Source organism: Hippichthys cyanospilos, chromosome 1 (genome assembly GCF_059441005.1).
Source record: "Hippichthys cyanospilos isolate Australia breed blue-spotted pipefish chromosome 1, RoL_Hcya_1.0, whole genome shotgun sequence".
Lineage (NCBI taxonomy): Eukaryota > Metazoa > Chordata > Actinopteri > Syngnathiformes > Syngnathidae > Hippichthys > Hippichthys cyanospilos.
This window is the reverse complement of record NC_142369.1, coordinates 23,709,364-23,725,902: the sequence shown is the minus strand read 5'-3', so window position 1 is coordinate 23,725,902 and position 16,539 is coordinate 23,709,364. Positions and strand designations below refer to the sequence as shown.

At 40.7% G+C, this 16,539-nt stretch overlaps 2 protein-coding genes across 2 annotated transcripts in view; one reads left to right on the top strand and one right to left on the bottom strand.

The window, feature by feature from the left end:
* Positions 1-95: 95 nt before the first annotated feature.
* Positions 96-9,031, bottom strand: naa35 (N-alpha-acetyltransferase 35, NatC auxiliary subunit). The gene is made up of 23 exons (XM_088439727.1): positions 8,848-9,031; positions 7,423-7,551; positions 7,317-7,350; positions 7,112-7,226; positions 6,251-6,325; positions 5,997-6,164; positions 5,828-5,894; positions 5,696-5,739; positions 5,567-5,617; positions 4,744-4,827; positions 4,549-4,663; positions 4,282-4,460; positions 3,674-3,733; positions 3,498-3,604; positions 3,259-3,325; positions 3,062-3,160; positions 2,627-2,805; positions 2,420-2,556; positions 1,861-1,928; positions 1,645-1,785; positions 1,243-1,365; positions 516-596; positions 96-446 (listed from the first exon to the last, which is right to left on the bottom strand). The coding sequence occupies exons 2-23, from the start codon at positions 7,541-7,543 to the stop codon at positions 387-389; spliced, it is 2,175 nt and encodes a 724-aa protein (XP_088295853.1). The 5' UTR covers positions 7,544-7,551; positions 8,848-9,031; the 3' UTR covers positions 96-386.
* A 162-nt stretch (positions 9,032-9,193) lies between these two features.
* agtpbp1 (ATP/GTP binding carboxypeptidase 1) overlaps positions 9,194-16,539 on the top strand; it is a 32,335-nt gene continuing 24,989 nt past the window's right edge. Inside the window, exons 1-3 of the mRNA XM_088439617.1 lie at positions 9,194-9,333; positions 10,864-10,920; positions 15,263-15,393. Of these exons, the coding sequence (XP_088295743.1) occupies positions 10,889-10,920; positions 15,263-15,393 (163 nt within the window). The 5' untranslated portion in view covers positions 9,194-9,333; positions 10,864-10,888. The remainder of the gene's footprint in view (positions 9,334-10,863; positions 10,921-15,262; positions 15,394-16,539) is intronic.

Genomic DNA, 16,539 nt, shown 5'->3' with positions numbered 1-16,539 from the left:
AGATTTTGAATGGTTTTCTTGGAGACGTGAACTGATCTGTTGCTAAATAACTGATGAAAACTTGTTTTATTTATAAATAAAAGTGAGATAACACCTTTGATTCCAACACTTTTATGAAAAATTGTCACCAGTGGCAAGGGGTAGAATTGTATCCATATTTGAAACAGTGTTTCATCAAAATATGTATTTCCATTTTCATGAATTTCTGTTCCTTTGATTGTGACTGAGCTAGGCGGGAACGCAGCGCACTAGCTCCCAATTTTGGCAAGCCGCCACCGGTCTTAACACTTACATGGGCCACACAAACATACACATAATTTACAGTTGCATCACACACATTTGCGATGGGTGGATTAGAAGCACAGCAGGTGATTGGGTCTTTAGCGTCACATGATCTTGACCACAGGGAAGTACTTGTGAGCCGTGAAGTCAAACTCGGGCAACACCTGGTGTTTACAAAAAAATGGAATTTTAAATAATACAGTGGCAATAGTAAGAATTAACGTCATCCATACCATGGTCTCTTTCTTGTGTCCTCCAGCCAGGAGTTTGGTCACCACAAAGTTGGGTTTGGCCACTCTCAGGATACCGTTTACCTGCCGTTGCACAACACAAGAATTATATTGTAGTATAATTGACTTAAATAATTGACTTGCGGGCACCCCATCTTAGTCGTTTGAGTTATCAGTTTCTGCTTGGTAGATTTTTCTTTGTAACGTGGACACAATTTTACTTTTCTGTAGGTCTTTTTTCAAACCATGCATTGAAAGAAAGAGTGCAAGGACGTCTATTTTGCCCGGCAATTGACCGCAATAAGCAATCACGTCCACTAGGGAGGATACATGCACAGTTGATTCGAGCACACATCTCCCAAGTCATTTTTTCAGAAACGGCAACATAAAGTAAAACAAAATCCCCGTGTGATACATTCCCATCTGTAAAGTAAAAAGCAAGGTTTTGCTGAGCTTAATATACTAGGTGCAAAATAACACAAAAATCTTTGAATACTTATATCTAAACTTTGCTATTTAAGTCTGTAAACGGAACACGCTGAGCAAGATCGTGTGGAGTATGCAGTTCGGTTCATGAAACCATGACTCTGAAATGCAGCACAAACGTTGACTTCCCAGCCATGCGTAGCTGTTTCTATGAGGAGAAAGGCGGGCCTTTTCCCCGAGGAAAGTTGATTTGCGATATGAGTGATTTCGAACACCCAACGTCAAGGCAAGTGAAGGAAATGACCTCTGGGTCTGGACTGGGGACGTTTTCCAGGATGAACTTAGCCTGCTGGAAGTGTTTGCTGGCAGCCAGGTAAAGATCAGCAGAGCCCGGAGCGGGATTGTACTTCTTCAGGTCAGACATTTCCTGTGGGGTGGAGGGTAGTGACGGGAACACTTGAGATAAAGGCCACATTTCTATTACATTTATTACAAATGTATTACATTTCCAGAAAGAATGCGCGTTAGTAAGAGCTGTTTTTTTTTTTTTTAATGCATACAGTATACATACAGTATATGCACATATTACACTGTGTAAAGTCTCAAGTGTAGGCCCTTAAACCTTCCATGGATATTTACAGGAAACATCCCCATTCTTTAAATTCATATAAAAGAAACCCCAAAAATCCAAAGCAAAAGCACCCACCTTGAACTGTATGTAGTGTACGGGCGGGGGCGTGACGACGCTGTTGAAGGGTGCGAAACGATGCTCGTAGCGAACCTGCTCGCTGTCCAGCTCGAATTGAGGCTTGCGAACTTTACCATCCATGTCCAGCGCCACCATTGTCTGATGACACGGCGCACGAGGGTTACTTACGTAGCGGACTTAAGCGGAATCCAAAGAAGGGTGGCGGTGTGGTACCTTGTACATGCCGGCACACATGTTCTGGTAGGCTTGACTCATGGTGATTTCTTTGCTCAGGGGACGAACTGCACACACATGAAGAAGCAATGCAATTAGCAATTAGAATAGCAAACACTTAAAATTATTTAACATGTTGAAAAGCTTTTTTTTTTTTTTTTTTTGAAATTATACAAATAACACCTATGCATATGGACAAATATATAAATATCTAAAATAAACTATGCTACAGGAATGCTAAACTTTTTCATGGGGGGAATCTGTTGATCCGATTCGTTATTTATACTTTTTTTTTGTTGCTTAGAATCAAAAACTTTCCTGAAGGATTACTATTGATGCGCCTCGTGAAGATGTTTGTGTAGAATAACTTATATACTGAATGCAGGGCTGATGACCGTATACAGCCTTGCTGCAAAGTGTTGACGCTTTGCCGATTTTTCGGTGTCCAAGTTATAGCCCGCAGAAAACACATGCATCTAAAACTGAAGGATTTTTACAATTCGTGGCAAGTCTTGACCCCTAGAAATAAGTGTTGCGGCTGTACCCTTTCCCCGTGTACCTTTCTTCTTTTTCTTGCTCTTTTTGCTGCTTCGTCCTTTCACCTGCTCCTCCAGGATCCGCTCCTCGGCCATCTGCGAGGCATCCGCTCTGCTCAGCGTGGACATAAGCCACGCGTAAAGGAACTCCGACAGATACCTGCGCAACGACTAGATGTTAGCGGTTATCTTTAGGGCAGCTATTGAGGCTACAAGGCCAGGTGACGTACCAGTAGACGTAGTAATACTCGTGCATGCTGTACAGCTCCAGCTCAAAGCCGCTGAGCAGGTACTGAATCATGATCCTCAGGTTGTGGTAGAGGATCCACGTTCCCAGGCAGGCCAGGTGCTGCCGCTGGGGTTCGGACTTGATCAGCAGGCCGTGCAGGGCCGCGTCAACCTTCTCAGCCTGCGGCGGGGAGGGCGTGTCAAGGAAACATGGCAACCGTGTCACCGATGAACCTCAAAAAAGTCACGCCGTTTCGAGGTAAAACGGTGACAACATTTTGATTGTGGAAGGCCGAGCCCCTGCATTATGTGTCTGTCAACTGACAAAAGGGTGAGCGATAATTTCACTAATGTCTCGTCCCATAATGAATTGCATTGCTTCTTGGATGACAGCTGTATTTATTGATGTATTGCCTGCTTTTTGTTAAGGTTGTCACCTCATCCTGCAAGGTAGCAAACTCTTCCAGAATGTGCCCCAGCTTGTCCCGCTGCCTAGCCCGGTTGTGACCGTGGATCTGGACCAGACTGCAGAACGGCTGCGGGGAAGACAAAATCAAACAGAAGGCAAACGGATGGACGTTACGTCAATGGAGGACAGTCATTAGCGCGCGAGCGCAGAGGACATCTGAGGTACCCTGGAACAGTGTGTGACAAATGAGTCGATGTAGTCTTTGGCCTGATGGTTGTTGAACAGACAGCACCTAGCATACACACACACCAAGCATAAGAACATCAAGAGAGGAACGGGAACCCCAAGCGAAGGAAAGGACAGGAAGAAAGATTCAATTTAACCGTATTGAAAAAAAAAAAAAATAAGCAGAGTTGCTTGTGATAGACTCATTGTTATGGCACGATAGGAAATGGCGGACTTACTTATACGAGAGAACGGGTGGACTGACAAAGTAGCGCAGGGCATCTTTGATCATGTCCTGCATCAGATGGGTGCCAAACACTTTCTTGTTGTCAATCAGGAAGGTTGTCTACGTGAACAACAACAATCTCGTTCATTGTCAATAGTGAGTTAACAAGCATAACGGGCATGAGCTCACCTGAAGTAGAGATCTGGACAGCACACATGGAGACTGCTCACTGAACTCGCAGAAGAAGTCCTGTTGTTCAGTGTAATAAACAAAAAGACACACAATATATGTAAAGCACTTTTTTTGGTCACTGACATGAAAATAGACTAACCTTTCCTTTTGAAGGTCAATTAGGATGACCAAGATGATTTGGATTTGCTAAATGCCAGAATACTGAGAGTTTTTTTTCAGACAATTCATCTTTACTTTCAAAGTTATACATTTTGGTGTAGTAAGATTACGCCATTAAAAGGTTCGGAAAGCACAAACGATGATGTCTGTGGTAGCTTCCGATACGACAGAGGTAATTGAAGTCACAACTGCGGATGTGTTAGAAGGAACGCCTGAAATGCACTGCTTGTTTGTTCACATACCATCCTGTGAGAGCTGGCAAAACTAAAATCGAACTGTTGAGCCATAATGACCATGGTTTAGAGGACAAAGTGGGCAGCTTCCAAGCCAGAGAATGCCATGTTGTGGGGTTGCTTTGCTGCAGGAGGGACTACTTTTTTGCTCTGCCTTCGTATTGATGATTAGATAGAGCATACACTTCAGTCAGTACAATGCTCCCACGTTACCAGAATGCCGTGCAGGTTGGTGGTGTTGATGACGTCACAGACGGTCTTGATGCGCTCAATGAGCTTGCCGAAGTAGGCCACCATGTCCTCCCTCTTGATGATCTTGGCATAGCGAGGGAAGGTTGGTGGCAGCAGGCGCTGGTTGACCAGAGGTTCGAAGCCCATCATGATAGGGTGATCTGCCATTTAAAAAACAAAACAAAACAACTAATTATGAAGTCGCTCTTATTGAAAACACACACAATGTGAGCTTGGGTGGTTTTTAACCTCCTTTGGTGGTGTCATTCTGTGACTGGATGCCATGTTGCACACTAGAATGAATGGCTGACAGGAGGTCAGCTGCCTGGGCAACAAGCTTCTGGGCCTCCCCCACCGAGCTGGTCTGTCACACAACCCAAACGTGTCGCTTGCTTCCGTGACTGTCACTGTGTGGCACACTGAAGTGGCCGTTAGCAAAGTTACCTCTTTCTTGGTGAAGGCGATCAGTGCAGTTAGGAGAAGGCGTGTGAACTTGATGCGGTTGAACAGCGCCAAGTATTGCTGGTGCTGTAAATAACACAAACGCAGGAACAGCAAGTTAGGGAATGCGAGCAGAGAGTCAGTGATATGAACAGCCAACGAGAAAGCACGATGATGGAACAGCAATTGAGGGGCATAAATCTAATGACAGGGTTAGGGTCAGCAATGACAAATCAAATGGTTTTGAATAGCAAGTCACAGAAGTGCAAGTCAGGAACAGGAACATCAAGTCAATGACAAAAACAGTCATTGAGGAAAAAAAATGTCAGAAACAAAGATGAGATCAGCAAGTCAAGTACAGAGATAGCAAGTACGGGATTGTCAAGAAACAGGAGGTCAGAAACATGAACACAGGTCAGGGAAGGCAGTTTGGGGATGGCAACAGAAGTCCGAAACAGGAAGTCAAGAATGGGAACCAATTCAATGACAGCAACCGTACTTGAGGCCCGAAGTGAAAAGTGGGAATAGGATCAGAAAGTCAGGCTCATGAACAGCAGGGAAAAGAATTCCAAGCCAAATCCAGGAACAGTAACTCAAGACTGGTCGAAGGGAGGTTAAGTCAAGGAAAGGAGCCCCTGGACAGGGATAGGTACAGCAATTGAGTCCAAAAAACATGAGCAACATGATCTGATTTCCCTAACAAATTAATTTTACGAGTCAGTCACCAAATATTTGTGGTCTGTGCGAAAAACGGAAGCTAGGTGCTGATTTAGAAAGCCCCACAACTCAATGTTAAAAAAGCCAACACCAATGGTCAATCATTCACCTCCAGCTCCACCTCTGGGTCTCGCCGCTCTCCCTGACGGCTGCGGGTGCTCTGAAAGAAGGACACAGACAAAACATAAAACACGGAAGGCGGGATAAGTCATTGTGACAAACTTGATGAGTAAGTTACCTTGACTTTCCTCTGTAACTCATCCTCCACATCTTTCAGCATACCTGGAAGAAAATGAGGCGGCATTACAAATCTTTACGCTTTTTTACTTTATTTGATGAGACGACTTTGGAAGGAGTAATAGCACTGTACCTGTCACCCGCAGGTCTGTGACATTATTGGCCATCCTGAAACCGTACGTCATTGCCTGGAAGTCCTCCTAAACATGCGTAAAAAAGTTTCTCACCCTCGGGTTTGTGTTCCGACATAACCTTTGATGGATGCGTTGGAATTACACCGCGATGTTAACCCCGTGACCCACCTCCTCGAACACAGCTGCCTTATTGACTTTTTCCCGTGCGATATCGCATATTTTCAAGATGCCCAGGGCAAAGGCTTTGAGGGCGGGCTCTTCGATCAAGTCCGGGTTGTGGACGTACAGGCAGGTGAACACTGTCTGAGCCAGGGAGTGCCCCTCCAGCCATGTGATCTGAACAGTAACATGTATTGGACAAGATTAGAATATCAAACGCGCCCGCCTGTGAGTGATAGTTGACTGTTTAGTGGAATACTCACCAAACAACAAAAGCATGTGTCCATGATTCCGATGAGTTCAGGAAGGCTTAGATCTTTCACCTTGATGGCGTGTTCCTACAGGGAATAAAATGGACACTTATGAGGAACAGAGTTCCTCCAAAACAAACAAAAAAAATACTGCCACACATTTGTCTTTGGATATGAATTAAGCAGAAAAATACACCCAAATGCTGTAGACAAAAACTGACATCATAGTGCTCAGCTTGCCACAATCACATGACCAAATTCTCTCTAATATTGGTGAGCAGTAACTGTCATTGCCCCCAATGAGACCTTTGGAACTGTGATGTCATCTTCAGTCAAAGGCAAGTGGCATAATGACTGCACCCCTAGTTGGATAAAAAAGGGTGGATTTTGTTGCTTAATTCGAACTCCACAAATGCAATATTAATACTATTTAGACTAGTTGAGACACACAGAAAATGTTATTGGAAAGATTTTTTTAAATTGGGTTTCAAACAGGGGCTAGACTCATAACATAATGTTTTTATTAATTATTTAAGGAATTCATGATTATATTGTAGATTAAAGTTTCGATTTGAGCAAAAATTTGTATTTGTAGTTGGGGTTTCAAAGCATAGTTTCAAGTTTATCCTAAGGTTTCACAATATTGTTTCAAGCCTGGGTCAGCATTTAAAACAGGGTTTGTGTTTTCAGTCTTGAATTGGATTCAAGACATGTCAGGGTTTCAAACTATTTAAAATTAGTCGTTCAAAACATGGTTTAAAACCTGTTAAGCGTTTAGGGCACATTGTAGAGAAAATTACTACTCCACTTACAGCACATTAAATGGGCTTAAAAAAAAACGAATGATTGACTGGCTTCACTGCAGTAGTGTACCTTAATGGCTTGCTCAAAGTTGAGCACTTTCCTGTTCACTTGGTTTCCGATCATCCCGGCATCCATCTTGGGATCCATCATCTCAATGGCCGACATGGCCTCAAACAAGCCAAATCTGTAAACCAGAGAACAGCGTGTTTATTTATTTTTTGCTTTGAATGCACATTCATCTATTCTGCTTTATTCTGGTCCATTCCATACTCACAGCTTGTCATGAAGCAACTCCCCAAGGCTCAATTCTGCATATATAAAATGAAGGTTAACGCAAAAAGACAGGAAAACCAATCGATATAACGTTCATTCCTATGTACCTTTACAAGAACTCTTAAAATCGTGGGTGATATCCACCCAGTTAGCATTGTTCTTCATCTTCTCCGGGATGCCCAGGCCCCAGCCGGAATCATCTTCCTCCACCGACGACTTCATCACCATGGTGACAACTACGCATTCACAGAATGGCTCGGATGAGACACATACATTTTACTCAATTTTCTATGTGTCGCATCTATACATTACTTTGCCATCACGCAGAAAGGCAATTCATGCAAGAAGGGAGCCTAAAAGAGTGTCCATAGCATGCTTGGCTGCACAAAATACTCACTTGTTAACCACAAAAGGGTAGAATGCTCACCACACTTCCATGTTTAGATGATTAAACCATGTCTAACTAAATTAAGATAACAATTACAGCTACTCACACCACTTGATGTTCACAAGAGCTTTTTTTTTTTTATTTTTATTTTACGGCGTTACTTGGTACATGTCGAACTGGATTAGGATAACAATTGCAGCTACCGTCAATTATTGTAATAGAGATTGTCAAGAGGATTTAACTACTTTGGACATATCTAGAACATTTGTGACTGTAACTTTTATTTCAGACTAAACAAACAGTGACAGTTCACAACAACGTGACCTACAAGTAAAAATTAGTAACAGAGACAAAGCAAAAAATATGACTGAACAAAAATAACTACGATACATTAACATTAGCTCATATTGTTGTAAGCCAGGGGTGGGTAATTCCAACCCCCGAGAGCCGGTGTCCTGCATGTTAGGGCTAACCCTTTAAAAACAAATTCAGGCTTTATGATTGGTTTCAAATCCTAATTAGGGTCTCGAACAAGGATAATAATTTTAACTTGGGTTTAAAAATCAGAAAATTGTGTTTCAAACAGGTATTGAGATTTCACTTATTAAATTAGGCTTTCATATTAAGGAGTAAAGCCTGGGTTTATGGGTTTTAAATTAGGGTTTGAAAACAGCGTCAGGATTTCAAATTAGTGCTTCATGGCTGACTGAACCATGTCTAACTGGCTTTGGATAAACACTAGAGTCAGTTATTTTTAATTGGGATTTAGACGATCATTACGAAAAAAGATGTTACCACTGAGACAAATCCAGTAATCTAGAACAATCATGCGAGTTTATTTGACGATGAAAATAAATCAACAAATAGTGACAGTTCAAAATAACATCGTTTGCAACAACAAGCAATAACGTCAGAGTAAGCGGTGCCTACACAAGTCAGTGTTTGGATAAGGGAAATACATTTCTCAAGGTTTTATGGAAAAAAAAACAATGTTATAAAATAAAGGGTTCAGTGCTAGCTAAAGCTAGTAATGCTGAAAACACTAAGTGGTCAAGCAAACTTGTTTATATTTCAATTCTTTAACGTCTCAGGAATGGATTACGACATTAAAAATTTTGTGTTTTTCTTGCAAACAGAGACATACCTTAATGTTTCGTAAACGCCATGTAGCTTCTGCTGAAAGGGAAACGATTTCACGCGAACTGGAGCCCGGGCGCAGGTGTATGACGTCATCACCCAACAGAAAAGGCTGGGATTTGTAGTTTTTTTTTTTTTTTAATACATCCCGTTCAAGACCAGCAGTGAGAAACGCTTCCCGCTTGCAATTTTCTTCCCAAAGCTGAATATTATCCCATTGTTGCATTCAATGACGACCATCGCGCACTACCTGTATCAAAGGCGTTTGAACACGTAAAAGCGCAGGAAGAGTCGTACTCTCGCGTGGTTCGCTCACTTTGACAGCCCCTCTCTCTCTCTGACAGTCGGGGGCTGCCCCTCATCACAACATCACCAGGGCGTTTCAGCCAGCAAGCCAGACGACACTCACACACACACACACACTTGCCGGATAAATACACACCCTTTGGCCGCCGCCGTTATCACAAGAGGACAGCAGTTTCTTGCTGCGCAGGTAAGTCATGCTCATCCTCCTCACCGCGCCGCCCGGGCTGGCCGCTTTGTCTGAGCGCGCGAGGGCGTTCTTAAAATCGGCTTTATTGTGAGCGCAATCCTGCGTTTAGCTGACCGCCCAAAGGCGGCAGGTGCAGTGGCCCCGGCCCGCTAACCCTTTTAGCCTCTTCGGCTTTTTATTGCGTCTTTCCAGACAACTATGGCGACTTAGTTTACAAACGACGACTTCACGTTTCATTCGCGTTGTTGTTTAACTTTGCTTCCGTGCTGGATTTTGAGGGATCATCGGAAGGCTAGCAACCATCTGTGAAATTACAATGGTTGTCAAGTCAGAACCTGTGATAACAACAACGTCGGTCTCGCTTTATGAACACTTAAGCAATGGCGGGGAACCTGCAGTTGTACACAAGCGCTCATGTGCACTCATAAGAAGGGAAGTTCCTATTTCTCCTCCCTTGTTGCTAAAACCATTTGGCCCAACGTCTACGTTTGGGTAATGTCACACGTTGTCTTCCTAAAAACTGAAACAATAATTTTGTATTTCTTCATGCAGATCTTAATTGACCGTAACACATCAGAAATAATATATTTTAAGTTAAAAAGGTATACATTTGCCACGTTTTACCTGGACTCTGAACTCTTTATCTGGACTCTTCACACCAAGCAGCAATGTAGTCCTTGTGAGCAAATATTAAAAAATGACTACAGTATAAGTATCTTCCAGCTGCTGCTAAACGAAAGGACACTTTTTTTTAAACAACCACATAACTGCATTGCAGAGGTGGTGTCATAATGCCTCAATGGACAGATGTTTGGCTACCAAAGATGCAGCAGTACAAGACTGCATAATAATACTCTCAGGCATGTATTCTTTATCCAGTGCAAAGAAAACAACAACAACTAATATTACTGGATTACTTACAGTAGGCATGGATGCCCCTGTGTAAGCTTGCCCATGTTTGAAAGTGCTCATGTAAGGGCCAACCAGCAATAAACCATGTGCTCCAACATTATATATATATATATATATATATATATATATATATATATATATATATATATATATATATATATATATATATATATTTTTTTTATTAATAAAGCACTACACTCTAAACATTTTTGAATAGGCATGAATCATGGATCCAAAAACGATGTGCCCCTATGACCAAATCAAATACATTAAAACAATTGCATCTGACAATAGTCAATAAGAATTGACTTGTGACCCATTTTTGTTCCCATTGCACTGCAACACTGCTTTGTTATCCTTCAATGACACAACGTACACTCATTGAAAGTGTAATAAACAGTAGTTCAAATGCAATATACTACTAATGCGCTTCCAAGACGGTTTATGACTGGTCTAAAGTGTAATATACAGTAGTTCAAACTCAATATACTACTAATGCGCTTCCAAGATGGTTTATGACTGATCTTGACTTGTCTCTTAAGTGCTTCCGTATTAACTGACTCTTTTCAGTCAAGTTAGTTTTGCAACTGCATGCATTATGTCTTTATTTCTTTCCAGACGTCATGACATTGATGTGACAAAAATGAACAAACCCAAGATGGCTTCAGAGAAGGGGTGAGTAATTGTTTAACTTTTTTTCCACTTTAAAAGCACAGTTTCATCCAAGCATAATGATGTCATTTGTTCTGTGTCACAAACATCTGCTCTCTCTTACTGATATGCTACCTCAAGTGTGTTCTTATACCCATAACACTCTCAGTGTAGTGTTAGTATTTGTTTGCATCCTGTTTGTTGATTTTTGTGCACAAAGCTTCATGTGAGAGTGATCATGGGAAATTGTGCAGAGGTGTTTTTTTTCCTCTCTGCAGCATTCTCCATTTTAATTTTTGTTAGCTTAAACTGCTGTGATGATGCTTCACCTGAGCTGTGGGAAGCACCGTTCACATAGCAAGTGTCCGCCATCTTTTTTTCTTTTCTTGACCCATGCACGAGTGGAGTAATTGTTGCTCAGTTGTTTTCCGTGACCTGCTGGTAGCCTGACCTGACATCTTCCCAATTTGCATAGTGATTCATACTCAGAAGATGGAGACAAAACAACACAAATAGAGCCAACCCCTAGGGTCATGACAGTTGTTTTTGTCGTAAAGTGGGAAAACTACCATAAAGTGGGTACGGAAAAACATCACAGATAATGTTGTAAGCTGAAAATAATGTAGGCAGGGACTTTGTGGAGCAGGGGTCCACTGTAGTTTTTACTTGTATCTTCCTCCTTAGTCATTGGGAATTTCTTAAAATAATCATCTGTATTTTGGAGCTTGCAACTATGGTAAACATTTTTCCTGTAATGGAAAATATGAGTATAACATTTCATTGGTCATTGACCATCTGGCTTTGTTTTTAACTAACACCCTTTCACCTAACATAAATGGGAATTCTTTGCGCAACTAGATTGGCAACCTTGACAGATAAGAGTCCAACACTGACATACAGTTTTGTATTGTCAGCGTTGGATCATGGTTTTTGCCTCTTTTCTTGTTTTAATGACTTCTACTCTAGGGATGGTTTTCATCTTGTAGTCATTCACTCCTGTGTGAGTGAATAAGAATCTTCACTTTTACTAATTCCGACACACCCTTTTGGAGACCACTTTGCTGTACTGTTAAAATTGTGTATCTGAAGCTTCAAATAAAAGAAACCCAAAAGGACAATTTGTCTTTCCAGGCTGTTTTACTAATCTGACCAAAAATCCTAAAAATTCCACAACATTCCCTATTTTATGACATTACAGTTTAAACCAGTAACTAAATCATTACTTGCTTTTCCTGAAGGGTCAATTTCAAATAATGTCTGTTTTTGAAGTAAAAGGATGGCCTTCATTTTTAAACCTAATTAAACAAGCAAAAAGTAAGGACCATTATTCATTATTCCTTATTTAGTGCAGGTTTGTTAAAGCCTGAAACTGGGGCAAAAGCCATCTGTGTGGCACCATCTTCGGGTTAAATACTGGGATAAACACAATTTGGCTTTTGGCATAATTCATGCTTTAAGTGTGAATGTCTCCTCTTCGGTGAGCTGCTTTTTAGCTGCAGTTTGTCGGATGACTCGGTGTTGTTCCCCTCGTAAAGCTTGACATGTTATATATTCGGTCGGCCGTTGCTCAAAAAGTTCGTTGCGAACAAACATTGCAGGGTAACTGCTCCGAAACCCCTGTCTGTGTCTGGAGATATACACATCTCCTGTCCTTTAAAAACAAACATTTCACTTTATTTAGTCGCAGCCATGTTGCACTACTCTGCGCGAAATGTGAAGTAAGCTCACGATAGTCAAACACGCCTCAGCAGAAGGCAGTGAAATATCGATTTTATTATTTTTCACATCACCTGTAACAACAAATTCAAATCAATCGAGTAAATCTATATATCACCCAGGCCTAGGTTGATTTAACATTCTGACAATGTGTTATTCAGAACTTAGATCTTAAATTATGCCAGATAACCATCCTATACGACATAATAAAACAAACTAGAGGACCATAGCAACTGTATACAAACGGATCCATCAAGGAACAAACAGTAAATACAGGATCTTATATGACAAAGGTGATAATTGTATAAAAATGACAAAAGGTGACAATTACAAAAGCATGGCCATTTAGCAACTGTACCACTCAAAGCACAACACCCAGTATGTAATTTTGCAAGAACAAATTAATCATTCTAGTAGAAAATAATAAAACTGCTACCGATGACTTCATTGTTTTAGATGTGGATTCGAAAGGCAAATGGAAGCATGATTTGAAGTGACGAAGGGTTTAAGGACAAGGATAGCGCATGAATAGCGCTTCCTGCTGCCTCTAGTGAGAAGGAAAAAATATACAGTGACAAGCCACTCAAAAATATTACACTGCTCATTGTTGCGTTGGCACGAGTACCACTTATGGGTGCTTGGATCATCGGACACTTTTACAAAGATCAGGTGGAACTCTTAATTTGAGTTGATTACCTATCACTTGCAGGTGTACAAGTGAGTGCCTTGCAGAAAATACCATTGTCCAGCCTCAAACAACAACAAAAAAAGCAGGTAATGCGGTCCAGAAACTTGGTCCGCTTAAATAAAAGAGAAAAACAAAATTATCTATATTATACGTGTGTGTGTGTGTGTGTGTGTATGTGTGTGTGTATATATATATATATATATATATATATATATATATATATATATATATATATATATATATATATATATATATATGCCAAATAGTTTTCAATTTTCCGAATGGGGAGAAAATGCTAACGCCACACAGGAAGGTCAGAGCAGGGAAACCCTCTTTCTATTTTGTCATTGTCATTTGCAGTTGAAATATAAATTGTAATGTAAATTGTAATATTAAGAAATACTCAGCCATTTTTATTAGAAAACAATAATTTAACTTCCAAAAGAAAAGTGATAATATGCCATGATGTAATGAGAATAACAATTTCTGGAATATTTTAATGAGAATAAAGCGTAATATGAGGAAATGGTCGCATATTTCTTTCACTGTGGCCCTCATGCCCTTCCCGTATTAACTGATGCAATGTGTTTATTTGGGCATGTATTGAACCCTCTATGCACTCGCTTGCTATTTGTTCTTGCGCTGTCCCCAGTGTGCACTCTTCTCTGCTGTGTCTTTATAAGGACATGGGGAACATTAAGCTCCTCTGGGTACAACTTTGATTCTCTTCTCCCATGTTTGATGTTGCTGTACCAACCAGGAACCTTTCACCCCGCTCATCCAGCTGACCAAAAGGGCTCGCTCGAGACTTACTTAAATTGTGTCTACCAAATTTCACAATGAGAGGGACTCTGCTATTTTGTTAGTTCTATAAATATCACTCATATATTTGTTAGCTGTCAAAACATGACCACTTCAGATGCAGTTTTGCTATATCAACCACCCCCTCATAAAGATTATAAGTCAGTTTTTTTGTTGAAACTGTGTGAGAGCCGTTTATTATATCTCTTAACTGTCATTTTGGCAGCAGTGCTGTCTTTGAACTAAGTTTAAAATAATCGAACACAGACTCGGAATGGCTCGCCTCAAGTGACCCTAGTGTATTCCAACGAACATCTTTGGGATATGTACCTGCACCGCAAATGGATATTTCAAATTTGTGTTATGCAATTATAAGGTTACTCAAATAATCAGTAGGGTGATAATCGTTTCTAAAAATATTTGATAGCCTCCTCCATAGTTGGAAGTATGGGAAAGGTTAATAAAGTGTGTGTGTGTGTGTGTGTGTGTGGGCGAGGGGTGATAAACCTTTCCAAAATATGAATAATAAAATGAATATATAGTCGCTACCTCATATGTTTTTGTCTGTTGCGGGGGTTACTCAAACAGCACTCCCGTATCCCCACATTAAACAAGAGATTACTTTACTGTGTTTGGGAGTGTCTGGTTTGGCCAGAGAAAAAACAGTCTATATGAATACTGTACTTGTAAATCAGAATAAGACATGCTAATACACAACAATAAAGTTGTACAAACGTCTCCTCTATGTTCTTTTTTAGTAAGATAGCAAATTAGATTCAAAAGGAGATAAGTCACTACAAAAGCCCTCACTGCATTGAATGCATAAGTTAGAACCATACATTTTAACAAAAAGTGGCAACGAGCAAAGTCTTCTACCTGTCTTAATTCTAATGCAGAGGCTAAGTTAATGTTAGCATGTGTGTGAATTTGCTTGACCAATGAGCGGAAGGCGCCACTGCTTTCTGCCAGGCATTCTTGGAGACTGATTCCCAAATTGATTCAAGAGGAGAACAATCGACTGCTGCAGAAAAGAGAAAACTGTGGCGCATATTACTAAAATCACGCTCAATATTTAATTTGTTCTCTGCACACATTACAACAATGCAATCGAGAGATGAGCAAATTCAATTTTACTAACGGTAGCAGTCCTTTCTTTCCCAGTGTTCCCAATAACTCCAGAGTGCAGATCTTGCTGGGCCAGCTGGAGAAGATGACCGGTGACTCCATGGGGAGAGATCCCGAGACAATGCGGCAGATCACTTCCAAGATCCTGCATCTCATACAGACACAGGGTGAGCATCGACAAATAATACATCTATGTACAATATACACTTGATCATAACGTCATTAAATAACACTAAGCGCCACAGGACTTCTGGTTGCCATGAAACCAATGACAACAACTACTTGTGTTCAGGGTATGAGGTATGTTTTTTTTTCTGTCAAAACGATTCCAGTGGAGCCTGTGAATGCAGAGGGTTAATGTAGTGTATGTCATAAAGAGTTGATATATACCAATACCAACAATATCGTGTAATTTGAGATGCTGAAGATTTTTACCATAGTATGATTGACATTATTTTGAAAAAATGTAGATACTTACAAAGGACTTTTACAGTGAGGACATTGTCCGTAGTCGTGGAGTCTCCATGGTTCATTTGCTTGAAGAGAATGGAATATGCATGTAACCCGAGCTACAAGTTTTGCTTCAGCAAGTGCGAATGAAGGTGTGGATGTGGCTCATTGCTGCAGCCACAACCTTTTTGAGTCTAAAGTGTAAGCCGACACCACCCTAATTGTTGACGCAGCCACAAAACTACACAAATATTCTACATATGCTGAAATTTTGTATGTCATTTTAAGTGATGGTGGACTGAATACAGACTTAGCATCTAGCACTGCTATTTTCTGACCCCTAGTGGCACAGACTATGCACTACATTTCATGGCCCCCATTTGAGGAGAATTTCATTTTACCTGTTAAAGGTACCTACCTAAGTTGGGAAAAGCCGACACATAGCAATAGTGTTTTTAAAAATTAAAATACAAATAACCGACAAAAGAAAATGCCCAAAACATTATATAGAATTAAAAAAAAAATACAGTGGCATGCCGAGTGAATATTTAGCGCATCCGACATATAACCTTCCTGTGTTGATGTTCTATTGTGTTTTTGCAACTACTCCAGGGTCCTCCCACAATCCAAAAACATGAGAACTCTGAATTATTCCTTAGGTGTAAATGTTTGTATCTTTGTCAATTTGCCTGGCGGTTGGCTGGCAACCCGTTCAATATACCTGGAATTGGTTCCGGGTCACTCACAATGCCAATGAGTTTAAGTAAAATTGAAAATCGATGGATGATTAAAAATAAATAAATAAGAATGCAAGAAAAACACAATTATTATGCAGGGGAATATTCTGTCGTGCCATCACCAAA